At 38.6% G+C, this 25,810-nt stretch overlaps 3 protein-coding genes across 5 annotated transcripts in view; 2 read left to right on the top strand and 1 right to left on the bottom strand.

Moving 5' to 3' along the window:
* Positions 1-795: 795 nt before the first annotated feature.
* Positions 796-7,411, bottom strand: LOC119909976 (vacuolar protein sorting-associated protein 29). 2 transcript variants are annotated; one of them, XM_038728282.1, is made up of 5 exons: positions 7,303-7,370; positions 5,598-5,609; positions 3,395-3,586; positions 2,579-2,814; positions 796-1,312 (listed from the first exon to the last, which is right to left on the bottom strand). In XM_038728282.1, the coding sequence occupies exons 1-5, from the start codon at positions 7,303-7,305 to the stop codon at positions 1,195-1,197; spliced, it is 561 nt and encodes a 186-aa protein (XP_038584210.1). In that variant the 5' UTR covers positions 7,306-7,370; the 3' UTR covers positions 796-1,194. The 2 variants fall into 2 exon arrangements, with proteins under 2 accessions (XP_038584210.1, XP_038584211.1); XM_038728283.1 differs by lacking the exon at positions 5,598-5,609 and having other exon boundaries at positions 7,303-7,411.
* An 874-nt stretch (positions 7,412-8,285) lies between these two features.
* eif5 (eukaryotic translation initiation factor 5) lies at positions 8,286-18,966 on the top strand. 2 transcript variants are annotated; one of them, XM_038728280.1, is made up of 12 exons: positions 8,286-8,383; positions 8,987-9,216; positions 10,375-10,654; positions 10,832-10,913; positions 12,223-12,395; positions 12,595-12,706; positions 12,847-12,977; positions 14,508-14,669; positions 15,700-15,861; positions 15,986-16,150; positions 16,725-16,865; positions 18,537-18,966. In XM_038728280.1, the coding sequence occupies exons 3-12, from the start codon at positions 10,583-10,585 to the stop codon at positions 18,633-18,635; spliced, it is 1,299 nt and encodes a 432-aa protein (XP_038584208.1). In that variant the 5' UTR covers positions 8,286-8,383; positions 8,987-9,216; positions 10,375-10,582; the 3' UTR covers positions 18,636-18,966. The 2 variants fall into 2 exon arrangements, with proteins under 2 accessions (XP_038584208.1, XP_038584209.1); XM_038728281.1 differs by having other exon boundaries at positions 8,324-8,388.
* A 4,123-nt stretch (positions 18,967-23,089) lies between these two features.
* Positions 23,090-25,810, top strand: part of LOC119910977 (MAP/microtubule affinity-regulating kinase 3-like) — a 58,670-nt gene continuing 55,949 nt past the window's right edge. Inside the window, 1 exon segment of the mRNA XM_038729849.1 lies at positions 23,090-23,733. Coding sequence (XP_038585777.1) covers positions 23,683-23,733 — 51 coding nt within the window. The 5' untranslated portion in view covers positions 23,090-23,682.

Below are 25,810 nucleotides of genomic sequence, written 5' to 3'. Positions count from 1 at the left end.
ATTGCTGTGGTTTTTTAGGACGTTTCAAACTGTTCTGTCACTGACTGCTGTCGTGCTCTGTATTGGTCCATCGTGGCCAAAACAAACCAGTCTCACTAAATTTTCAACCACTTGCCTCCACGTTTTCATATCAACTGACTTTTTAAATAATTTTATTCTTCTTTTAATATCCTCTTGTAGTCATTTCTAGTCTCCTCTCTTCTACTGTGTTTACTTTTTTATGAAATCCTGAGATCATGAGTCCAAATTCAGAATCAACCTAAAGAACATTTTGACAACCAACCAAACTTTTTCTACATTGGCTTGCTTGCTGAAAAAAAAATCTGATAAATTGTATCTCCTTACATGAAGGTCTAAATGTTTTTTCAAAGCCTGGAACATAATTATAATATAATTATGGCAGGAAAATACTAAATATCAGTCTTCTAAAAACCTTTTGGCCTGGTCTGGTTTTATTTAGAGGCAATATTCTTGATTTTGACCAAGAATATTGCCTCTAAAAAAGCAGAATTCATGTTATTTGTGTAACTGTGTTGTTAAGACTGTCCTCAATGGCAACTAAGGCTTACAGTACAGTACAGTTATTTACCCACCAAATATGGCAAAAAGCATGTGGACATGCCTGACACTGTTTGGGCACCTTAATTCCAGGTAAAGTAAATGTTTATTCTACAGCATACAATGATATTTTAGATAATAGGATGCTTCTAAATGTGGTATCAACAGTTTGAAGAAGTCCCTCATGCAGTGGTGTATTATTATTATTTTCATTATTATTTAAGACAAAACAAGTGATGGAGTGAAAAGATCTTTACTGTGGGGGGGAAATTAATGAAAAAAAAGGCAGACTACATGAAGCTAAAGGCTTGTTGGTTACATGTACATGACGTGACAAGGGCAAAAATAACAAACAAAAAAGAAAAAAATGGCACAAAATATTTCTTTTGATAACAAATACATGTGACATTATTGCGTTCTCTACTTTTACCAAATGACAGCTTGGATTCAAGCAAATGCTGATGACATATAAACAATATAATACATAGGTGTTTTAGAGTTAAGTTACTGAACAGTTTGTTACAGCAATAACTGTAAATAAATTGTGGTGACTGTAGGGGAGCTGCTGCCCCCTGGTGGAAAGGAATGAATCGACACACTGAGCCACGTTAACCCAACTCTCCTCTCGCCGTCCTTTTAAGATTTCTTGTACTCGATTCTCTCCACCTTGACGTCGTCGCCGATGAGCTGATAAACGTACGTCACCACTGTAGACGCCTGGATGTCCATTAATACAAAAGAGGGGATGATGTTGCTGTTGAGGAGAGAGGACAGATGTGTTTCAGGGTCAAGGTTCGGTCTGGTACTATCTGTAAACATCTCATTCTCTCCTTCCACAAAATCCATTTATTTGATAAAAAGTAGTTCCAAAAAACGTTGCTGTTAAATTTGTTAAATGTTATTTTCCAATGCTATGAGCAGCATTAAGGAAACCTCCACTGTATTGGAGGTAACTGATGGTATTAAAGCCAATATTGGCCTATATGTAGGCAGACATCTCACAACCTCAGCACATAAAACCAACCAAAAGTACCTGCATGGATGGATTCGATTAAATGTAAGAGAGAAACACTATTTTTCTTGTAATTTGACCCTTTGAAGTTTTTAAAGCAGCATTAAAAAAACTCTTTTGTTGCTCTCTTATCCAAACATAAAATAAAAGTAATCAAACTACCTGCTGTTGGCTGAAGCAACCACAAACAACCTGTAGAACAATGCAGTGTGTGTCGCCTGCACTCGTATTTATTATCTTTTTTATTGTCTTTGCTGGCACGTGTGTCGCTTCTGTGTCACACCGTTAGTGAACGCCAAACAACGTTAAATTTAAAATATTTTAAAAATGCTTCAGTCAAGCAGTAGTCAAGGCTGTTTGGCTAAACGTCGCGAGTTTCTCTCACAGTTTTTTGATTCAGTATTTAACTTTATTTTCAGCTGACATCATAGTTCTAGTTGAACTGTATTTTTTTATTTTAAGACGCAGTGTCTGTGTTTCTAGCCTCTACCATGACGCGGGTAAAATGGATGAGAGAACACACCAAATTTGATTTGCTTAGAATACGCCGCTGGACCATAAATGACTTTCTTCTTCAGTGGTACCATTTTCTGTGCAGTTACAATACAAAGCAAATAATCACACTTCAGCTCACAGCATCCCACTTCTAATTTACGCTGCTCACATGAGAAGAGTTGACGTTATTAATCTGTCCAAATTACAAATAAAACTGTGTCTGAGCTAGATGCTGATATTTTTTTCAGGAATCCCTGCGATAATCCTGGGTCACGGGATTCCTGTGATGTTTATATATATATATATATATATAAACATGCAGTTCTAATCTGAATAAATGCTATTTTCTGATTTTCTTTTAAAAATCAGGAACAAGATGTGACAGGAGTGAAGATCCACTCCTGTGTCACTCTCTAGTATGTGCTACAAATGGCACGTCAACAACATGCTTAAATTGTCCGCACGTCCAGGCTTTGTGGTTTCAGCAGGAGGTGGATTTCATCACTCCTCTACCTTTCCAGTGCGCTGTAGGCTCCTGTGGCCGAACCAGGGTTGATGTAGAACTTGTTTTCATTCTCAAACGCCTCGAACTTGTGTGTGTGCCCAGAGATGAGGATGTCGACGTCCAGCTGTCTCTGGAGCAGCGCCAGGCTGGCCATGTCGCCCCAGGGGATCACCTGGTGGCCGTGGATGAGACCGATCTTAAACTGACCCACGGTCACCACCTTCTGCTCTGGGTAGTTCAGGTTCTGAGAGGGGATGAGAAGGAACAAGCACAGTGAGCTTTTTTTAGTTCAAAGTCATATTCTTGTAATAATGTACTGCTGATGTGCACAGGTTTAACCAGACACAGTACAGAGTGAATGCTGTGATATCGCTGTATTACAGGATGTCAGTTCTTTGTGAACTAGGCAGGTAAAACTCAAGTTGTGAGAAGGGAGTAATTACAGTTTCATTACACGCCAATTAGTCTTCAGTGCAGGCAAAGATCCATTTGCTTCTTCCTTGCGATTAAATATTCAGCCTCAGAAATTAAGCTTTTCTTCCCCAAACTCTAAGTTTAAAAGCTCTTATTGGAAATTCTGTCAAATAAAATTCGTCTGAACTATGAAGAACAGCGTCACACCACCAACAAAGACTTCAGCCTCTTGTTCTCTTGTGAATACTCAACAAACTGCTGACATCTAAAGTTTGCAAGACAGCCTAATTAATTTTATTAAATGAATGAATCCCTTTCCTTAATTACAAACTGGGTAATGAATGTCAGTGTTTACGGGCTGCTATCAAGCCTCTAGATTATTTTATTTTTATCTACAAACACACACGGACCTCGTCGAAGTCGCCTCGGACTATGTGGACGTCTCCCGCGAGAGTCTTCAGGTAGTCATAGCTCTCCTTGGTGCAGAGGTTGCCTGTGCAGAGAATGTGCTGGATCTTCCCCGGGACCAACAGCTTCTTGAACTTGGCTGGCAGGGTGTTGCACCGGTGGGGGATGTGCAGGTCACCTAACACCAAAACCAACTGACAGCATCGCACAGACACACACAGACAGATTAGTCACCCACCGATGAGCCTCCAGAGAGTCCAGACTGTGTGTTGTAGCATCTGAACTCTGGGAAAAGGAAGTGGGCCGAGGACTCCGTCAGAACCACTGTACTCCTCAGTTAGTTATTATTCAGTTGTCTCGTATCCTCTTTAAAACCACCAAAATACTGTTTTTAAATTTTATGTTATTGCACCGAAACATCAACTTACTCCAGATTAATTCAGTGCAGTGGATAAACAGGCTTAAAGGGTAACTGTTGCTGTTTTTCAACCTGGATATTATTTTCCCATGTTTTGTGTATGTAACTAACTGGGACAACATTTTTTTAAATTGGTCCAGCATTGAGCAAACGCAGAGCTGCAACGTAACCCTTGAGCGGAACTGCGCCCCGTCCACTAAAGTGCTTGTTTTTGCCCCTGACATGCTCAGATTGTTATTACAAGTGTTTAAAATTATAGAAAGGATCCATCTGAAGACAGACCATTTTGTTTAACCAGAAACAGTCACTATATTGCTCTCATCAAAGCCACCAGACTTCATTGATAAAACAGTGATTTTACCTTTGCAGAACACAGGAGTTGCTGTCTATCTCTGCCTTGGTTGGTAAGTTTGTTTGTGTTATTACGTGACTTTAGTGTTTTAAAAGCTTAAAAATACCAAAATCTCACATGAACACAAACTAACCGATCGAGGCTGTAACCAGTGAGGAAATAAGTCTGGTGGCTTTGACGAGAGTAATAAAGAGACTTCTGGTCTTACTCAAAATAGGTCCATCTCTCCTTTCCATAATGTTGTCACACACTTTCAATGGCAAAAGCCAGCACTTTAATGGACGTACTTTGACGGGGCGTCATTGCCCGCATGGATTACATTGCAGCCCTGTTTCACTGCTGCCGAGTGCGGCGCACTCACTCAATACTGGACATGTTTCAAAAGATATTGTCCCAATCAGTTACATACAAGACATACAACGTGGGAAAATAGGGTCCAGGTTAAAAAAAACAAACTCTCCCTTTAATTCATAAAGTTCAAACTTGTAAATAAGCAATGTTTGTGAGTAAGAAGCTGAGGATATTAGGTGTCTGAATTCAAACTGGGTTGTGAATGTTACTTCTTACATAATAAATAGAGTCAATAAATAAACAGCCCAGGTGGGAAAATATGGATTTAGTAAACAACTGTGAATTCAGACACTCAATAACAGATGTAGGACACAAGAAAGAAATAATTATGTTTTCACACAATACAAGTAGTCAATAAGAATTTAACACCAACAAACTTAAAGGTTCATACTAAAACACAACGCAAGGTTCTACCCAACACCATGTATCAGTTTAGATGATGAAATGGCGCATACTGCAAACCAGGAACTGTGACTGATGAACAAAAGTTTAATGTGTGCAATTATGGGTGTAAGTATTTAATTACTTTGACCACATCAAATGTTCATTCACTCTAAATATACAGCAGTAAACTTGGCAAGGATTAGATTTCCTCACCAAGAAATTGCTAATGTTTGTCCAATCAGAACAGCTTTTTATTTCTGAAGTGGAAAGCATCCATTCAATAAGGTATTCCTGTTTTGAAATAGATGAGTCACTAGTAAGGAATCAATTCAACTTGTGAAACATTTTCAGGAACTTGACCTTAAAGTCTGCCTGAGTCACAGTAGATTCCTACACAGGTTCTTGAAATCTAATGTGGGAGTTTTAGGTTTCCTACTCTGACTTATTTCTAGACTATTTTGATGAGATGAGTAACATGTAATTTCTTGTTTAGGCAAGCAACCGAGAGAAGGTGTAATTAAAGCATTTAGCCTGCCAGCACAAGATGCCCGCGCTGCAATGGCTGAATTAGCAGCAGCTATTGGCTCTGAGACGCAGAAACAGCAGACTTGCACAGCTGTGCAATCCCAATCCCACGTTAGTGTGCCGGGCAGAAGAGCGAGCAGAAAACAGGGATCCTACACAGAGCGAGGGCACTTACCCGGTGACCAGCCTGGTTGATTGCAGACAGGCAAGGAGGGGTGTGAGGAGGAGAGTGGGTGAGATAGGGAGGAAGGCAGGATGTGCATGGAGAGAATGACACGAAGTACGATCAAAGATTGGGTATAAAAAAAATACAAAAATAAGAGTTGGGACAAGAAGGAAAAAATTAAATTAGAAATTAAAAAGTGAATGGATTAAGAAGACAGATATTAATCATTCAAACACAAATAAGAAAAGTTAAACGACAATGTGGTTGAAACAGTTGTTAATGGTTGATGGTTAGTGATAATGATGAAGCAAATATATAAAGTTTAAATAGCCTGACTGAGTGTGACCAAAGGCGAAATCATGTAATGGAGCAAATCAAAGTGCTGACTGGACGTTACAGTTTTATTATAAGTTATAATCAACCCACTATGTTGAGATAAACTACGGCTGGGCAATAAAACAGTCATGATAATTATCGTGATATAATTTTCTTCAATAACAATATAACAAATGTTCAATAAATGTTTGATTTAATTCATTTCAACCACAATGTTAAGATATTTATTTTATTGAGGAAAAGTAAAAAAGATTTTACTTCACTTCACTCGTGCATATTTGTTGAAAAAATATTTTATCATAATTGTTCTGAAAGTTCTACTTCTGATTTGTTAAGTGATCTGCTGTTTGGAACAAGTGTTTGTTCTGACCATAAAGAAAAGTTTAAAACCACAATTAACCTTCTGGTTTCTTTAAACTTTCACTCAGGAGCAAAAATCAACCTTTAAACTTGAAAGAAATCATGATTTGACATTTATTGTGACAGTTATCAATATTGAATGATATGACATTTTTGTCGTGATAACATTATTATTATTGCCCTGAGTTAAACTGCACCAAAACATGTTGTTTTTCCAAATATCTTGCCCCAAACTAGAGCAAACTCCATATACAGGTAAATTATTGTTCACTTTTATTTGTAGTTTATGTCCTATCTGTGTTTGTTACTTTTGTTTTTGTAATTTATAAATGCTAAATTGAATGATCTTGATTAGATTAATCTTGTTATGTCATTTTTAAATGTAGACTTTTGATTGTTTAAATGAAACATCCATGTCAATAAAGCACACTGAACTGAGAGATAATGAATGAATAAACTAATATGACGTGCAGTTGTAGTCTTAATGCAAAATATACTTTTGTCTAACTAGCTGGTTCACCGATGGAACCACTGACAGTTACGTTTCGGTTTGGTAACTGGGTGATAAACGCAATTATTGCTGCAGTAGAAAAGTGGCTCATGACATAAAGTAGCTATTAGCCTGTTAGCCCTGCGAGCTAACCGGATGGTAAACAAGAAAAAGTAACAAAAATGTCGTTATACCAATTAAACAGATAACAAAAATGGATGTTGAACAAACATGACAAACCTAAAGAGCGCCGTGCAAATGAAAAAAGCGACTTTAGGGCTGCTTGCGGCTTGTTGTGTTGAATTTTGGGGGGACTGAAGTGTTCAGCTGTCATGTGATCGTTGATCCATCTCGGGATGCAGCTTCACTAAAATAAACCCTTAAATTGAGACTACGTGGACGCGCTGAAACCAGGATATCAGTCTCGACTCTCGATAACTAGTCTAAGAAAACACCGAGCCAGCAAACTTCTCGAAACGCGGGCTGTAAAAGTGGTAAATTGTGGCCTTTTCGCTGTTTCATACTCACCATCTTTAATTTTGCTGTTTGCTGCTAGTCAAGTTGAGGAAGCGCCTACGCACGTACAGCGTCAACCTGTCAGCCAATGAGAAGAGAGAAGAGAGAGTACACGTCACACTATATGCAACACTTCCTTTTGTGCTTTCAAAATAAAACGAGTGAAACTTTAAACACTGACCAGGCTTTCAACTAAAATTTCAAAACCATAATGCCATTTATCAAAAAGCACACCCATTTTCTTAATTTCACTTCACTTCACTCGTGCATATTAAACTATAAACACTATCCCCTGTTTTGACACATAATTCAGATTTGTTGAACTGTCACTGCATAACTCTGCACACAAATCCCTTCAATTCAATTCAATTTGCTTTATTGGCATAAATGTCAAAATAACAATTAATTTCATGCAGTTCATTAAATAAATTTTAAATATATATAAAAATGCACCTACCTACCTAACTACCTAAACGTATGTGTGTTTAAATAAAATAATAAAATAAAAAATAAACAAATTATAATTGAAAATAATAAATAAAACAGTTAACCTGTGTGTGTTTAAATTAAATAAATAAATAAATTACCAATTAAATAAACAGTAACCGTGAGTTTGTGTGTTGTGTATTAAATTCATATGGTTCATAATCCTTTATTTCTCCATGCCTACAGGCACTAACATTCAGCATTGTTGACCCAAGTCAGCACAGCTTGAGCAAAAAATTACCCAGATGGAAACACAATTGTCATAATTAATCATTTATAGTTTGATTGACTCTCTCTGACTGCTGTTTAGATCATATTTGTACAAGAAAGCAATATGTTCCAAGAAGTTACCATTATCATCTACCGTGATATATCATTCTCAAACACAATGCCCTTGTTCCGAAAGATAAATTACATGGCTGACATTATTTTAACATTATTCTGAAAAAGATAATTATGTATTTGTATTATCACACAAACAACGAAAGCGGGCTTTTAATTTCGAACGCAGCAACCACCGGAAGTTCCCAACGTGGGTGTTCCTGTTAGCTTGACGCTCGTCAGTAAAAGCAACGTGAGTAGCAGCGTTTCGCAGAACATTCGAGAGGTAAGGTGCGAAATAATTTCATCTCATTTATCCTCTGCTCATCTTGACGTGGATTTACCGTCGAGGGTCGTAATTCCACGGAGAAAATCTAGCTAAGCAGCCCGGCGGTTAAGAATACTAACGTTACTTTAATGACATTATCTTCGCCGACCACCCGCGTCGACACCACTTGGCTAATAAGTAACTGCGTTGTAGCTTCTGGGCTCTGGCTATTTCCTGGACTTAACCGTATGAGTGTATGTTTTTTTAAGACTGTGTCGAAACTGTACTCAGACGCAGAATGTACTTATACATAACGTTGAGTATAACGACACTTAAGTAAACTATATATTCCAGATGTCATTGTCATGATATGGCGGCGGTCAGTTTCGGCAGTTGGCCGTTAAACTGCGCCCCATTTAGGGGCATGAAAGGAACGTTTGAGAATCATCCCCGGCTTTGTTTTTAGGTCTTACATCAGCTAACGTTGAGTACATTGTACGTGACGGACGAGCCACACACCCACACCTGGTGATGCTAACGTTAGCGCTTTTTAGTCCGCAGTTTGTGTGGATAACAGGACGCTTCTCTCTCTGTCTCTCTCTGTCTCTCTCTTCCCAAAAGGTTCCCCCCCAAACCCCGAGGACGTTCCGGATATTATCACCCTTCTGTCTCTTGAGCCTGGCACCTGCACTGTTTGGACGCTTTGGGGTGTTTAACTGTGCATCTTTGAGAGCCCAAAAAATCACTAACCCTGCTGCAATCAATACAACACCAGCACAGGCTATCGACCACCGTTCACTGCGGCTCTTGGACGATCAGCGTTGTGTTTATGTCTTTGTTTTGCGAAAACGGTAAGTTGTAAGAACACATTTTTGGGGTGTATATTTTTGTATTTATACGTGGTGACATTTTCCTCTGGTGATAGCTGGGGTTATTGTGCGATATGTTCATGTTTTACTGTGCCACTGTATCAAAATGGCGTCTCCCAGTCCCCTCACTCGTGTGCAGTGACTGTATGACGCACTCTGCACCAAGCAGCCAGCTAAGCTAACCTAGCCTCCTTCTGAAATAGTCTCGACCTCTGCCCTTCTGAAACATCTCAGCTTGCCCCCTGACAAAGCAGTTGTGAGTCATTTCATGTTTTAATCACACTGACATTGCTGAGAAAATGACTGCTACAGACTGGGTGGTTTGTGTTAACGCTGTCTGCAGGGGGAGAGTTGTTTGGCAGCAGATGCTAGGCCTCCTGTTTTTGACCTAATAACAAGAGAAGGCCTTATGTGACTAAATCCAGTGCCCCTCATGTATGACAAAGGGCTCTAACAAAACATTTTTGTATGTATACAGCTACAAAAGCATCCTGTTTAAATGCTGCGTTGTATTTTTCTTCTTTGGACTAATCTGTCATGCTTGCTCACTGTTGGATCACATGGATATTTGCAGGATTTGAGTTTGTCAGCAGTATTTCCTAAATGCAGAGGCTTCATCCCACCCTTTTTTAATATTTCTAACATATCCGGCAATGTAGGTGTTCGAACTCGAGCTTGTTTTTAGTTGAATACAATTTGTAAAAGTGACACTGCCTTGCGATTCAGCAGAATCTTCTGGATTGATATGTCGTAACTCAGTCTGGTCTGGCTAAATGGACACTCAGTAATCATTATGCACCACAGGAATCTGTTTTAATTTGTTCTTGTGGATAGTGGGCTCTCAAGAGTTCAAGTAAATTATATAATCAGGGTTTCAATTATTTTCATTATGATTTAATCTGTATATCTCCTCCATTGGTTTGCCAACAAATTGTGTTTATCACAATCTCCCAGAGCCTTTGTTTTGTCTGACCAACAGTCTACACACACAGTCCTGGGAACACACCTTTTAGCATTCAATGCGAGGTATAAACTAAAAATTCATGACTAAATCATGGCTGCAAAATGTACGAAGTTACTGTTTAAATAATGTCCTTCTTAATAAATATTAATTGGGTTTTTGTCCCTGTCCTCTTTCAGAGCTGTTGCGCAGCCGTTGGAACCTGTGTGGTGGAAATCTAGCCTTCAAGCAAGGAGCTTGCGGCCACAGCGGCACAGCGTTTTTCATGTCAGAGACCGAGCACGCTTGCAGTCGTTTATGTCATCCCCTCTTTTCCAGACAGAAGATCCCGAAAAATCCCCAACCAAGATCCTTTTATCTTACTGATAGTGCTAACAGCCAGCCAAAATGTCTGTCAACGTCAACCGCAGCGTGTCAGACCAGTTCTATCGCTACAAGATGCCCCGTCTGATTGCCAAGGTAACATTGTAGTTTAATGTTTGCCTTGTCATAAATGTTCGAAAAGTTATAACACAAGTGGAGATAAATGCATCAAGTTAACTGTAACCACATTTAAGTGGCCTGGATTAATAATTAAATAAGAACTTCTGTATTTTTTTGGTTTTGATTGTGTGTGTTTGTATTTCTATCATCCAGGTTGAAGGCAAAGGGAATGGAATCAAGACGGTCATTGTCAACATGGTTGATGTTGCAAAGGCACTGAATAGGCCTCCAACATGTAAGTAACACCATGTGCAGTATCATTTTCTATATGTCCTCCTCCCACCACCATTAAACCAAGCCATGTGGAAACGCTGATTCATACTCAGAGATTGACCAAACAGCAGAAATTATTAATTTTTCTAACGCCTTTAACGCCTGTTTTGTTTGTTTTTTGAAGTTATTTCCGTTCCTTCCCCCTTTTTTTTATCACCTCTGAATTTACTGTTCAACCAAACTATGTGAAGGGATTAGATAAAATGGCACCAAACAAGTTCCCCATTTCTGCAAACAAACCAAAACAAAGTTACTCGTTTGCCTACAAAATATTACAGCATATGTATATGAAGTACACATCATGTGAAGTTTTTGATGTTTTGCTTCTTTATTTTTTCACGTCTGAGTTATGTCAAACACTCTAAATTAAACCGGTTAACGAGGAGACCACTCATGTCTATTTAATAGTTTTTAAGTACAAGGTTTTACGGCATGAAGTAGGGCTGTGCGATATTACAATATGTAGACGAGAGAGAGAGAGATAGATATAGTTTGACGAAAGGAAAACGTATATCATTTACAATTATGCTCTGTCGTTGTCGCAAATTCCACACTTAACTGTAATATTGTTGAGTGAGCGGCGCTTTGCACCGTGGTGAAGTTGGCTTTACGTTGGAATTCGATAGCTACCGAATGTCCAACATAAAACTAATATCCAAATTGAAACTGACTTCACCGCAGTCCCTTCTTCCACAAGTGCCGGTGTTGTGGAGAAGAAATTGCATTAAATATACTGGATGAGCCACACAACACTATCCAGCCACGATGTGCATGTCAGTCAGGTAACGTTTAATGACTTGCCCATGGACATACAGCTTACTTTATAGCTCCCCAAGACACGCCGCTGTTGTGATGTTAGCTGTAGCAGCAGGCGAGCTGAGAGTGTCGCTGTCTGGAGCTGCTGTGCTGCTCGGGGACGTGTCCTTCTCTCGTGTTGGCTTTGCAGCAGCAAGTAGTATCAGTTTGCTAATCCACAACCTATCTAGTTACATTACTTGCTGTGTCGTTATTTACTCTTATCATGGTATTTCTCATGGTGTTGGATTAACCAACCTTTTATAATGCAGAGAAATATCCCTAGTTCTACTTGGAAATGCCATATTTCATTGAATTTACAGAAAATGTTCTGTATCGGGTATATACCGTTATTGGGATATAAATTATTTTTTTTGCCGTATCATTGCATTTTTGATGTCTTAAAAAATTGGCATTTGTTTAACTCATACGTAACCCCCCCCACTTCATTCTAACATATCTTTTTCTGATCGCAGACCCGACCAAGTTTTTTGGTTGTGAACTCGGTGCTCAGACCCAGTTTGATACCAAAAACGACCGTTACATCGTCAACGGATCCCACGAGGCGAACAAGTTGCAGGACATGCTTGATGGGTTCATCAGAAAATTTGTGCTGTGTCCTGAGTGTGACAACCCCGAAACCGATCTGGTAAATATTTCACAGCATGTGTGACACAGGTCCAGACAAATGTGATCACTGACTCATGAGATGAAGTAAACTGCTGTCGTTTTTCTTTTTTTCTTCTCAAAATCAATATTCTGGATAGTAAAGCAGAGATTTCCTTGTGTTGGTTTATTTGACTTGATTGTGTGGCTTTCTTTAGATCCAATGAGTGTCTTTCTTACAGCATATCAATCCCAAGAAACAAACCATCGGCAATTCCTGTAAGGCCTGTGGATACCGCGGCATGCTAGACACCAGACACAAACTCTGCACGTTCATCCTCAAAAACCCACCAGGTGAGATTTTGCTCGTGTAGTTATAGTGTGGCACAACGGAAGTGGAGCTTTTATGGTCCTGCTCCCTCTTGGGTTGAACATAATGGGAACTCACGCAAATTTGATTAGAACTTCTTTTTTTTTTGCTTCTCCAATAACAGAGAGCACTGATAGTGGATCCGCATCTGTAAAAAAAGAGAAGGAGAAGAAGAACCGCAAGAAGGACAAGGAGAACGGCTCTGGCAGCGGAGAGGCTGGAAACCAGGACAATGTTGACGCTCCTCAGGCTGTGGTGGGTTTTTCTCCCTCCCCTATTGAGCTTTTTGACCAAACCGGATCAGACAGCCAGATTCTTTCTTTCTGAGCTACATTTCCACAGTGTAAGAGTCACAGACCAGATGTGGGAGTTTCACAACAGCAAACAGAGCCTGATAAAGGTCGGACACGGGCTACTGGTTTATTTGCTTACTGGTGGACGTTTTTAAGAAAATGTTTAACTGTCTTGTGGCTGCTAAAACACAAATCAGCAAAGTCTAAAGTCACTTCCAGCAGCGGTAGCGTCAGTAAAAATTCTATCTATTACTGAGACATTTAGCTTATTTGATTTTCCAAAATAACTGGATCACAATAACATTTAACTTACAAAACTTACAGTTCATGGGATTATAAGGGGGAGAAAAGATGTCATGTCACCGCACGAAGCTGGTGAATGATTTTTACCTCCTCGCTGCCTCTCGCCCCTGAGGTCACATTAGCTGCTGCTTGACAGATAATCGTTATCAGTATTACTTGCTTGGCCTTCACCCACCACCGCCTCAATCCCTCCTCCTCTTTATCTTTTTTTTAAATCAACCACCTCATAATTATTGGACTTTCTGAAGAAACTTCAGATACTTTGCTGCCGTGGCGTTTTGCAATGGTTGCTGTTTATCCTTCCATTGCAATGGCAACATGGTCATTCATGTGAAATCAAAGACAACTGGACGGCTAATTAACATGTGCACTGCCACCATCTGGACAAGGGGTCTACTACAAGTGGTTACTGACAATTGTTGCATGTGAGTTACATATCGGTCACAGTAGATCGCCCTTAGTCTTTATTTGTCACAATGGCAGACTTCAGATTTTCCATCATTGTTTGGTCCAGTGCTCCTCTTGATCTCGTGGTTATGGAGCCTCATCAACTTGTTGGTATTTTACTGCGGGTAGTCCAGTGTGACAGCGCATGCTTACTCATTCATGCTCACATTTCCTTCAAATGGATTTTCTACTAAAGCCTCTGCTGTCTCTGCAAACACAAACCTCAATAAACAGCAGTTGCGATTAGACTTTTAACTCTTGTGTCCAGAGATAATTTTTTAATGTAACTAATGTTTGCTAATTTGTGGGTTAGCAAACTGGCTATAGTTGCTGCTGCAAAGCGATCATGATTCGGAGAGGAAGAGACGGTCCCAGAGCCAGCGCACCAGCACCAAAAAAGCAATACTCGAAAGCTAACATCACAACATGTCTTTGAACTAGAAAGTAAGCTGAATGTCCATGGACAACTCATTTAGCGTTGCCTAAGACGGAGGGGTTACAGCTAGTAAACGGACACAAATCATCTAACTCAGACAGCTGCAACAGCGTTGTGTTTGTTTGCACAAAAAATACGGTTATTGGATTAGAATAGTTTACCCCACCTTGAAACAGCTGGTTCAGACAGGTTCGGTTAGGTCAAGTGCCAGGAGTTGTCTCGCTCTATAGACGTGCATAAAAGAATAAGCACCTGGCCTCTTATTGTGTCTGACCTCTCTGTCTTCCATGTGTGTCTGGGCGTCAGGATGGAGACGACGACGATGAGGACTGGGCGGAGGAGACTACAGAGGAGGCGCAGAGGCGGCGAATGGAGGAGATCAGCGCCCACGCCAAGGTTCTGACGCTCAGCGAGGACCTGGAGAAACCCCTGGAGGAGAGGGTCAACCTGTTCTACAACTTTGTGAAAGTAAGGGGGGGGGGTTTCCTGACTGGGTTCACAACGATCCTCTCAACGTCTACTAATGTGGCTGTAATGGAGACTTAACTGTGAAATAACAAAGCTTTAGTTCATCTCAGTGTTCTTGCAGAAAGTTGTTCTCATAAGTGTAATTGGGAGGGAAAAGTCTGTAAAATGATAAATTATGACAGTTTCCTTTTATAAGTTATTTTATGTTAAATGAAATGATGTTAAACAGTAGTCGAGCAGTTTCCTACAAATGTTTGATATTTTTTCCTCAAGTTTTTAAAGTGTTAATTTGAGCAATTAATCAATCATTTTAGCTACTTGTCAATGTGAAAAAGTTAAACATCTGTCAGGAGAAAGAAAATGTTGAGCATTTAGAAGTATGGAGATTCATAAATTTATTTCTATTGCTGAAAGAAAGTCCCAGTGCACATCATCATCAGGTGCTGGTAGGTCGCGGGTTATGGAAATGAGAAATAAAAAACAAGCCACCGAACACTGAAATGACTTTGCTATAATTATTATGACCGTGTTTTTCCTATGACTTCTCCAGGTTCTCAGTTAAATTTTCACTGTGTTTAAGCATGAAATGGTGAACATGACTATTATTTTTGGCTAGAAAGTCAAGAGAAGCCAATTAAATGTGCATTAACTGTTACAAGCTTCAAAAAGCAACATTTTAGTGAACAGTGCCAGTTTTGGCTTCCATGAGTTTATGCAACTGTTAATTAGAATTGAACCATCTATTTTATTTTTACACTTATTTTACTTAAACAGGACTAGTTTTGTTAAACCAGTTTTGCACATTTTAATACTAAAATAATTACACAAGATTAAAACTCAAGAAGCCATTGGCGAAACGCATTGTTCGTAATATAGTAAAGTCATTTCAGTGTGAGGAGATTTTATTATAAAAACTATTGCTGTAGGTATAAATTTATTTACTTCTAGAAGAATTGGAAGGAACATGAAGGCGGCGTTTAAATCTCTACGTGTGACTGCCCTCTAACGTTACTGCTTTTACTATTTGCAGCAAAAGAAGGAGACTGGAACCATCGACGCAGCTGATAAGGAGATCTTGGCGGAGGCGGAGCGTCTGGACGTGAAGGCCATGGGGCCCCTCATCCTCAGCGAGCTGCTCTTCAACGAGAACATCCGCGACCAGATCAAGAAGTACAAACGCCACTTCCTGCGGGTAATTTAAATGATTCATGACTGCCGTAGTCATTTGTCTATTTTTGGGACCCAGTGTCGCTCCTTTATGACATTAGAGTGAGATTTGGTTAAGCGTCACATGGCTGGTTTTTTTCCCCCCTCAGTTCTGCCACAACAACAAGAAAGCTCAGAAGTATCTGTTGGGAGGTTTTGAGTGTGTCGTGAAGCTGCACCAGGTCCAGCTGCTGGCTCGAGTTCCCATCATCCTCAAAGACCTGTATGACGCCGACCTGCTGGAGGAGGATGTCATATTCGCCTGGGCAGAGAAGGTGGGTCTGTGGGGGGTGTAGATATATCCATATATTGAACTTCTGCTAGATAATACGTTTACGCAACAATTAAAGTGCTGAGCTTTTTAACCCAAGGGACAAAGAAAAAGCTTAAGCATGAATATTTTTAGCCAGAAAGTCAAGAGAAACAAATATTTACTTGTAGCAGCAATGATGCAAATAAATGTTTTATCTTGTCAGGCCTTATGTGCATTAACTGATCAAAGCAATGTTGGTAACCCTGCGTACGAAAGTTAGTTTTGTTTTCAAGAAGTGTGTAACTTATTTTACTTAAACATGACTAGTATTGTTAAACCACATTTGCTTAATTGGACCCTTAACCGTTACTTTATTATATAATTCCCTGTGTAAAAAGTGGACAGCTAATTTTACTCTGCCTGTGATTTAAGTAGTAAAGCTGCTGAAAGGAGATAAAATAATTCTTTAAATCACCTCCACTAATAATGTGGATTAAAGGTGTCACAAGCAGAAGTGTTTGGATTACCTGAATTTACAGTATAGCACTAAATTGGATTGTCATGGTATTTAACAGACTTGCTTTTCCCTCCACCAGGTTTCTAAGAAATACGTCTCTAAGGAACTGGCCAAAGAGATCCACGCCAAGGCTGCCCCTTTTGTCAAATGGCTGAAGGAGGCAGAGGAGGAGAGCGAAGGCAGCGAAGAAGAAAAGGAGGAAGACGACGAGAACGTGGAGGTAACGGACAGACACCGAGCTGTGTTTAATCCTACGTTAAAACAAAACGGTTGTCTGGAGAAAACATTAAAACAAATGTCATCTGCTTCTTAATAAACCTACTAATCAGAACGTTCTTATTTTAATTAGCTTTAAGTAAAATATTAAAATTTCACAAAAACAGCAATTAAAAAGATCCAAACCTCAAACAATAAGTGCATCTTCTGAGACCAAAACATTTGGAGCAAAGGAGAGAAGTGTGTTGTTCATAAAGAGAAATGAAAATTTCACTGCAAACCAAAAGAAAATTCACTTTGAAGTTATAGATTTAAGTGTTGGATGTCTAGTTTGGAGCTTTCATCTGCACCCTAACAGGAATAAATCTACATTATCTGCTTATTATGATAATGAGCTGCCAAAAATATTAAGGTTAAAGTTTCCCTACGCTCAAAAAGTGATTGTTTGACTGTGATCTTTGACAGTTGAAGGGGAAGAGTTTCTCTGCGTTGACCTTTAAACAGTGTTCCCCCGAGGTTCTTAAGTATTAAAAGTCTGTGCTACTAACAAGCTACGGTTGGCTCGTTGCCCCAGAAGGTTAAGGATGTGGCCAGCCTTTAGATGTAAAAGCAAAACGGGATGAACAAACATTGAAGCAAATGACACTTACTTATTACATTTAATTACTATTATTTAATTACTATACATCTTATCTCGCCACGGTGTAACTGTTACAACTCGTTGAAGACTATTATTGGGGATCAGACTTAACGTTATAATTTTTGTACAAACTTAATGTGGAAGCTTCCGCTGCCTTTTCAGAGTTTTGTTTGTTCAGGCGTATCTTACAGCTGCATGTGTTTTATACATTTGAAAACTTGTACGATTTTTAGGGTGTAAGAAAACGCATCGTAAGGGGATGTACAGTTAAATTTTCTTAATACCAACCATTACAAAACAAGTTAATGAAGGCGAGTCTTTTAAGACAATGCTTTCGTTTTCTCATGTGTAACACATCGAGCGCACCATATTTCTTTAATGCAGTAGCTCCTGCACCTCTCTAAAAACCCGAAGTCACATCTCAGCCAGGCTGTGACGAGTTTAGTTCAGCTTGAGCCAAGATGACCGAAGTTATAACCGCCACATCTGACTTGCCTCCATTATTAGCTTAAACTACGGCCTTTTCACTGCATAAATTAGCATAGCAGTTATCGTCCTCTTCTTTAACAAATTGCATATTACTCATACGTTTCTAACTCACCGTTGGTTCAAGTCGCTGTATCTCCTGACAGAACACCACAGTTGAATTTCCGCTTATGTTTGAGTTGTTAACTTCAGTAGTTCACCTGGCACGAAGCGGCGCCCTAAGCTGACAACCTTGGGAAACACTGATTATCAACCTCTTGCTCTCTAAGATGCTGTTAAAGTTAATAATGTTGGATCACTAATTCTTATTTCATAGGCTTGTTGGGGGGGAAATTTGTCTAATTTTAAAAAATGAAGCATTCATTTTAAAAGTTCAATAAATGCGTGATGTTTTCTAAGTTGATGATGATCTTTTTAAATCATGATTATATTTTTTTGCTGTACTGTACCAAAGGACCTGCGCCGCTGTAGTCTCATGACCTCTGTGGACAGTGTGGCTGATGGTTTTTAGGCTGTTTTTATTCAGCGCCGGTGTCTTTCTGTCCTCAGGTGGTGTACTCCTCCTCCGCCCGTGAGCTTAAAGTGGAGACTGTGAAACCAGACACACCTGAAAAAGAAGAGGACGACATTGACATCGATGCGATCTGAGAGACTCGGACCGATAATGATGCTTTTCTTGTGTTGTGGCTTTGACTCACGATACCCTGTACGACCTAACTGGCTGGCCTTTCCCCTCCTCCTTTAACCCCCCTCCCAAAATCTTCCTCCGCTTTGTGGCATGACTTAACATAGAGCTTTACTTGCTGCACATTTAACTCTGTATTTTGAGATGTATTCAGTTGATGAAATGAAGTCGCTTTGGGGATTTTAATCATGGGTGTTTGGGGGATCGTTTTGACTGCACTTCTTCTTCTTTCTTTTATTTTGGTCCCTGTATTTTTCCAGTCAATAAAGAATGAATGTTTTGCTATCCACCACACTTGTTTGTGTGATGTTCACTGTTATCTCTTTCCTGTCTCCAGAGGTTGGTTTAGAAACGACAAACAGCCTAGTTTTGTGTGTCTGTAGAGACGACCAGCTTTTAATGGATGAAGAACCTGCACATGAGGCCTTTTATCTTAAGATGAATAATGTTGAGTAGCAACTTCCAAATTAAAGCTGAAGAATTAGTTTAAGGACAGAAAACAGATGGACTGAGTTAAACCAGAAACAGTCATTGCTCTCGTCAAAGACACCAGACTGGATTGATTAAAAACAGTGATTTTTAATCTTGCAGAACAGTTACTGCCGGTCATGGTTGGTTAGGTTGTGGTGCTGTGTGAGTTTGTTGTTTTTGTTTTGATTATGTTTTAAAGTTAAACACAAACACCCAATGAAACAAACTAACCGATTGAGGCAGCGGTAGACCAAATGGGTAAAATTATTATTTTTGTCAAGGTGGCTTTTGATAAGAGCAATGTTAAACAAAAATGATCTGTTTAATCCAAGACAATCAGATATAGTGTGAAATGAAATCAGATTTGTCTACACATACTACTTATATGTAAACTACCTCCAAACTAAAACTCTGGCTACTTTATTTCAATACAAATAGCTTGTATTTTACAATAAATATAAGCTATTAATTATAAGGGAAAATGGATCAAACGTGTAATTATAATGGCAAAGCTGTACAGACATTGTTACCCAAACGGCTCATTTGACATGACAACACATTTGCACTGATTCGTGTGACAATAGAGTATCAAGAGAAAATTTGTATTTTAAGAAAACCAAAGGTAATGTGTACTTTAATCATGTTCTGTTAGGGGGGGTTAAAGGATGCAGAGGATTTTGAACACCGTCTTATTCATGCAACGTTTCATTGGCAGAATGAAAGGATGAGTTTTCCTGTTGTGAATCTGTAAATGTAGAAAATATTTTCCTTTGAAGCCAAATAAATTCCCACAGAGACGTTTCCGCCTGAGCGATGACGGCCCTCTCTGTACTTCTTTGGTCCAATGGGATTGAGGTCAGCCGGTTTCCTCACTTCCTCGAGCTGGACACACTGATGCGTTCAGGCGCTGTCGGAAATGTGACGATTCAAAACCTAAATCTGACAGGTGGTATTGTGCACATTTGGAGCTGTAATTGTATATGAACCTAACGTACTAGCTATTTTAAAGATAACTCCTCACAGATAGACTGTAGGATTGTAGAAATCAGGAGTCTTAATTGCCCCAGCACAACTACACCCAGGTCAGGCAATTTTAACCAGCCATTAAAAAAACTAACTTTTCTAATTATTTAATTTAAACAAACAACCATTTGTTAATTTCACATTTTAATTATGTATTCTGCCTGCCTGGTAGGTGTATAGGTGGATATATTTATCCACCCATATTATGGTCAGGTATTTAATTCTGGTGGAAAATAAATCTTTTCAACACATGTCTGTAAAGGTTTTCAGTCATCCAGGTCATAGTTATCCAAGGAAGGATAAAATCAAGGGCAGCTGGACTAGGTTGAAGATGTTGACCTCTTCAATATCGTTTTTAAACCCCAAATATAAGAACCAGCTTCAAAAACACCTATCGTGTAAAATGTGTGCATAATCTTTAACTCGTCCTCAAATCATTAAAACCGTACCAATATCCATTATAACAGTTATTATATTACTATCTTATATAATCAGGTTTGAATCCTGGACCTGGATCTTATTGGTTCTTATTCATGTAAGTGTGACTTTAGTAGCAGAAACCAACCTAAAAATAAGGCGATTGCTGCACTGGCTCTGATCAGAGAGCACTCAAATCTATATTGGTGATTAGAAACATTGAATTAAACTCTGATCAATAGCAGTTTCAGTAACATTTTGGAAGATATTGGCTTAAATTTAAGACCCACCTCCTGAATAGACAGAAAAAGCAATGGAGAAATCAAAATGTAGTTGTCAATAACTTTTTTTATAACTTTATCAAAAAAAGTTTTATCAATTAATATGTTTTAACTGGTTTGTTTATTCCAGCAACTGTTGATATGTTTAACTGTTTTATCCAACTATGTCTGAATATTTCATTGATTTTGTTTTTCTTTTCTCTATCTTTGGATTTCAGTTTGCATCATGAGCAAAATAATCACTACATTTTGTCCAATCTGTTCCCAAAACCCCCTCGAAAAAACAACAATGTCAATAAATAAGGTGTTTTATCTCTCATTTATTTATCAGCTGATTACTGAAATGCAGAAATGAAAGGCCACAGTTGGTCAGGTACCTTTATTTCTCTCTAATTAATCAATTATAGGCTGCATGTGTTTCACCTGTCGCAGCAACAACTTACTTTCTTCAATAAAACAGCCACCAGAAACTTTTGTTAATGGAGTCATATTAAATTAGAATGTGTAAAGTGAATTGATTCTGATTAGAGTTGCAACGATTATATTGATTAGTTGATTGACAGAAAATGAATCAATAAATTCAGGTAATTTAGTAAGCTTCCTACTTCTCTATAATGGTAGGATTTGCAGCAAAGCTATAGGATTGTTCAATTTACAATACAGACATAGATTTATTCAATTACTTTTGACATTTTATACATAGACCAAACAATCAATCAAGAAAATTACCCTCAAATCTATCAAATAGGGAAAATTCGGATTATGATAAATAGTAAATTTTTTCAAGTCGCATACATGTACTGCATAGTTTCACAAACATGAAAAGTTACTTGCTTTTGAATTTAGTCGCTTTACGTTATATTCGACAGTACAGAATGAATAAATCAATATTCATCAGTACTGATATAAATCAGTATTTCCATTTTCTGCTACTTTCCCTCTCAGAGGGAAATGTTCTTTTTACTTCAACACATAATTTTGACAGTTACTTTAAACATTAAATAAACATGATAAGTTTATATGATATAATGTAGTACAATAGGCTACTACTAATGTCATATACAAAGCATCTCAAATTGGTTCCACATTAACAGTGTACAACATTAAAATGCTCTTAGATGTAAACGTTAGTAATAATAACAGAATAATATAATATCTATAATAAATCAATCAATCCTGCAGGATTTTGAATACATTCCATCCAACCCTATCTATACTCATTATTATTACTAGTATTTATTATTATTTACCATTACACTCCTGTCAAATAGCCCACTGTAAAATACTGTACATTTTCCATACGCATATTTATATTTACTTTTATATTGTATACTTTAGGTGCTGCACGTAGACATAAACATACAGTTGACAAACATAAATTTTAAATATGTATAAACATGGAATGAGCAGATTTGCAAGTTATAAAAGAATAACAGAGCTATACGTAAAAGAGTGTGGCAGTTATTTACCTGTGCTTTACTTCGGGTTTGTGTTGTGCAAACATATCATAGGGGGAGAGGATGTAATTTTATGAATTTAAAATTAACACAATATTTATATTCAATTCCGTTTTAGCGCCAATTCTCATTGCATTTTAATCTATATTATATTTACCAACTTTCTAATTATTTCTATTTCTTCATTCTTTGATTTGCAATGTGAGAAACTGTGAGACAAGAATTTCCCCTTGGGGATCAATAAAGTGATTCTGATTCTGATTCTGATTTCTGAATAATATACGAATGTGAAGGGCTCATAAGTAGCATAGTGAATACTTTAAAAACATTTAGATAACAATATTTATGTATTTTTTGCACATTTGCTACTTTTCGTGCAGTGGTTAGAGAAGCGAGCTTGTGACCGGGAGGCGGCTGGCACGATCCCCGGACCGGCTGGATATATCTTGGTGTGGAAAATGAACATGCTTGCCCTCCTTCGTTTACCACCACTGAGGTGCCCTTGAGCAAGGCCCTTAACCCCATCTGCTCCAGTAATGCTGCTCAGTGACCAGCAGATCAGACAGTGGTTGTACTGGGCAGGTTCCAGGTGTGAATATGATTAAGGTCTTCCTGCAGAAGAAAGGATTCCTCTCAATGAAGTTCCCTTGAATAAATAAAAGTAAAAATAACAGTTGGTTTTTCGACTGCTCTTGAAAGAACTCTGACGTCGGAGCCTGGGAGGGGTCCGTGAAGGCAGCTTAATCCAGCCCAGCCGCTGAGTAGCCATTTTGGTCCCACCTAAAACAGACAGACCAGCTTCACTTTGGGCCGTCGGAGATGGAAGAAACCGAGTCGACGGCGAGTATTTCAGCCTCTCAAACCGTTTGAATCCTACCAAGAAATATCGACGCCATGGCTTGTTTTTAAACACAGCTATTTTTGTGGGTTTAAAAAAAAAAAAGCCTGGTGTGATATCTTTTTTTGGGGGGGGGGTGAAAGTGGCGACCGACACAGCGCCTGAGCGTTAGTTGAGTTAGCTTCACTGACTCAAACACTAACGGATAGCGGTGTGGTTCGCCTGTCGAGTTGTTGAACACAGGCCATGAACGGTGCCATGTAAATACTGGAAAAAATTTGATTTATTATTATGCGCTTGAGTTTAGAGGAATTTCTTTCTCGGTCCCTAACAGTTCAGGTGCTCGGCTCCAACACGTCCGGTTGAAAAATCGTCACGATCCATGCTGAGACTGTTCCCCCGGAGAGAGAGCTGCAAAGCAGAGCAATAATCTCGTTTTTTCGGCTGTCGGACTGAAGAAAGGTGTCTGTGGATTTTTGGGACATCAGACGGCGGCTGGCGGTGGAAGAAGGAAGAATAAAAGATGTCAACAAAACCTCTTTTGCCTACGGTCAACGAGAAGGTGACGGAAAGTGTAAGTATAAAGGGCTGTTTGCTGGGTTATTTAGCTAGCTGCACTTTGGTTCATTGCTCCTAAAATGCTACTAGAAGGAGGTGGATGTCTTACTGATGCTGTGGCTGATTTTAAGGGCGTTTTATTGCATTATTGGACTGGGTAATAGCCAACTGTTTCACACTTTGCTTCTAATTCGTAAACAAGCATATCCTCTACGTCAAGCACGCCCTTTAATTTTATTCCATGTCTATTTTGGGATTTATATACATGTAAATTATATTTTCGTCGGCGAGTGAATAGCTTTGATTTGATTGTTCTGTTGGTAATTAAGATATAGTCGGGATATTTAGGCCCAACCACGAACAAAACTACAGTACTTTGCTTGCTGGTTCTGGCAGGCAACAGTAGTTTCTGTTCCGGCTCGCCATTGGCTTTCCCAGCTGTCAGTCAAAGGTTTCAACCGTTCAGCTTCCAAATATGGGCTCCGTTAGTCCCGCCTCTTCGTGACGAATAGAATATCCTGTCTGAAAGAACGTTGTCAAGGTAGTGACAATGTAATAATTAAAGCTTCCGGTTAGGATTTTCAAAATTAAACTAACGAAATATAAATATATATATTAAATTTACCAAAATGATGACTTTCTGGCCAAAGCAAAAAAACAAAACAAGCAAACTCGAATACATTTTAATTAATTAAATATATAAATAAACAACAAAAGAATATCAGGGCTGCTACCAAAGATTATTTTAATAATCTATCAATATTTGTTATATTCTAATTTCATCAGAGTTGCTACTATTATTCGCATTACAGAGTAATCTATCTATTTTTTTTTTTAAATGTGAGAAAATACTTCGAAATGCCTGTTAGTTTTCCAAAACCTAAGATGACATCTTTTAAATTGCTATTTTATTCAGACAAATAGTCCAAAAACTATATAAGAGATTCAAATAACAATGATAGAAAATAATAAAGTAGCAAATCCTTAGCACCATAGTGTTGTAAATGATTTCACGATGAATTGATTTAATACTTGATGATTGATTAGTTCATTCAATGCTACTGAACGTTAACTCTTATTACAGGAAGTGGAGCAATGTGAACCACTGTACATACATTTTCTTACTATATGATCTACCTCTAACCTGCAAATTTACATTACATAAAAGTTCAACAGCTGGTTTATATTGTCTCTTAATGCATCCTTCATTTTTGGGAGCATTTTTGCATTTCTGTTTGGGATGCACCACTGTTGGATTCAGTGGTTTGTATAAATTCATACTCAACTCGACTCCCATTTTGTGGCATCTTTACATACAGTCCTTGTTTTTCCCCCACGTAACATGTGATTTCAGGATCTCATGACTCATCACGGTAGCAGCAGAGAGTCAGCTGCAGATAACTTATCCTGCACAAATAAGAGCACTGAGGGTAATAAGATGTGAAAATGTTATTGATCCCTGTTGGGAAATTAGGCCACTTCAGTAGCTGCAAATGCACTAATTGGAACCAGTAGAGGCAGTAATAAAAACAGAAGAAATGACAATATATTCATTATTTGATAAAAATATTTTTATTTAAATAATAGTTAATTCAGTATGTTTTGGGCTTTTGGTCAGACTAAACAAGACATGATGAAGACATCTTGTGCAGTAGTGATGCTTGTTTTTATGTTTTATATAGATTAATCAGGATAATAATCAACAGCAATTGCAGATGCTTTTATCCAAAGCGACTTACATTTGAGGAACAACAAGCATCCAGTAAGAGATCCACAAGTGACAATAAATACTAGTAAGAGCTATTCGCACAAACGGCATCAGTGGGGTTAATGCCTAGGGAAATAGTTGCTGCTCTAAATAGAATATAGAGAAGTTAAAGGTGTATGTAAAACATACTTTGCAGGCAATTTTAGCATCACACTGCATTGGAGCGTCATTCAGAATGAGATACTAGACTGTATCACCCAAACACAGTGAAAGCAGCTGACTAAATGCTTTTAATATGAAAGGATAAGGTTTGGTTTCCGGTGTGTCACCCTGATTTAACTGAGATCAGTGCCTGCCCCCTCCTCCTCCTGTGTCTCTGGTCTCT

Source organism: Micropterus salmoides, unplaced genomic scaffold, assembly GCF_014851395.1.
Source record: "Micropterus salmoides isolate LMB-PRFRI ecotype aquatic unplaced genomic scaffold, ASM1485139v1 Ms_hic_scaffold_19, whole genome shotgun sequence".
NCBI lineage: Eukaryota > Metazoa > Chordata > Actinopteri > Centrarchiformes > Centrarchidae > Micropterus > Micropterus salmoides.
This window is presented reverse-complemented; position numbering and strand designations above follow the sequence as displayed.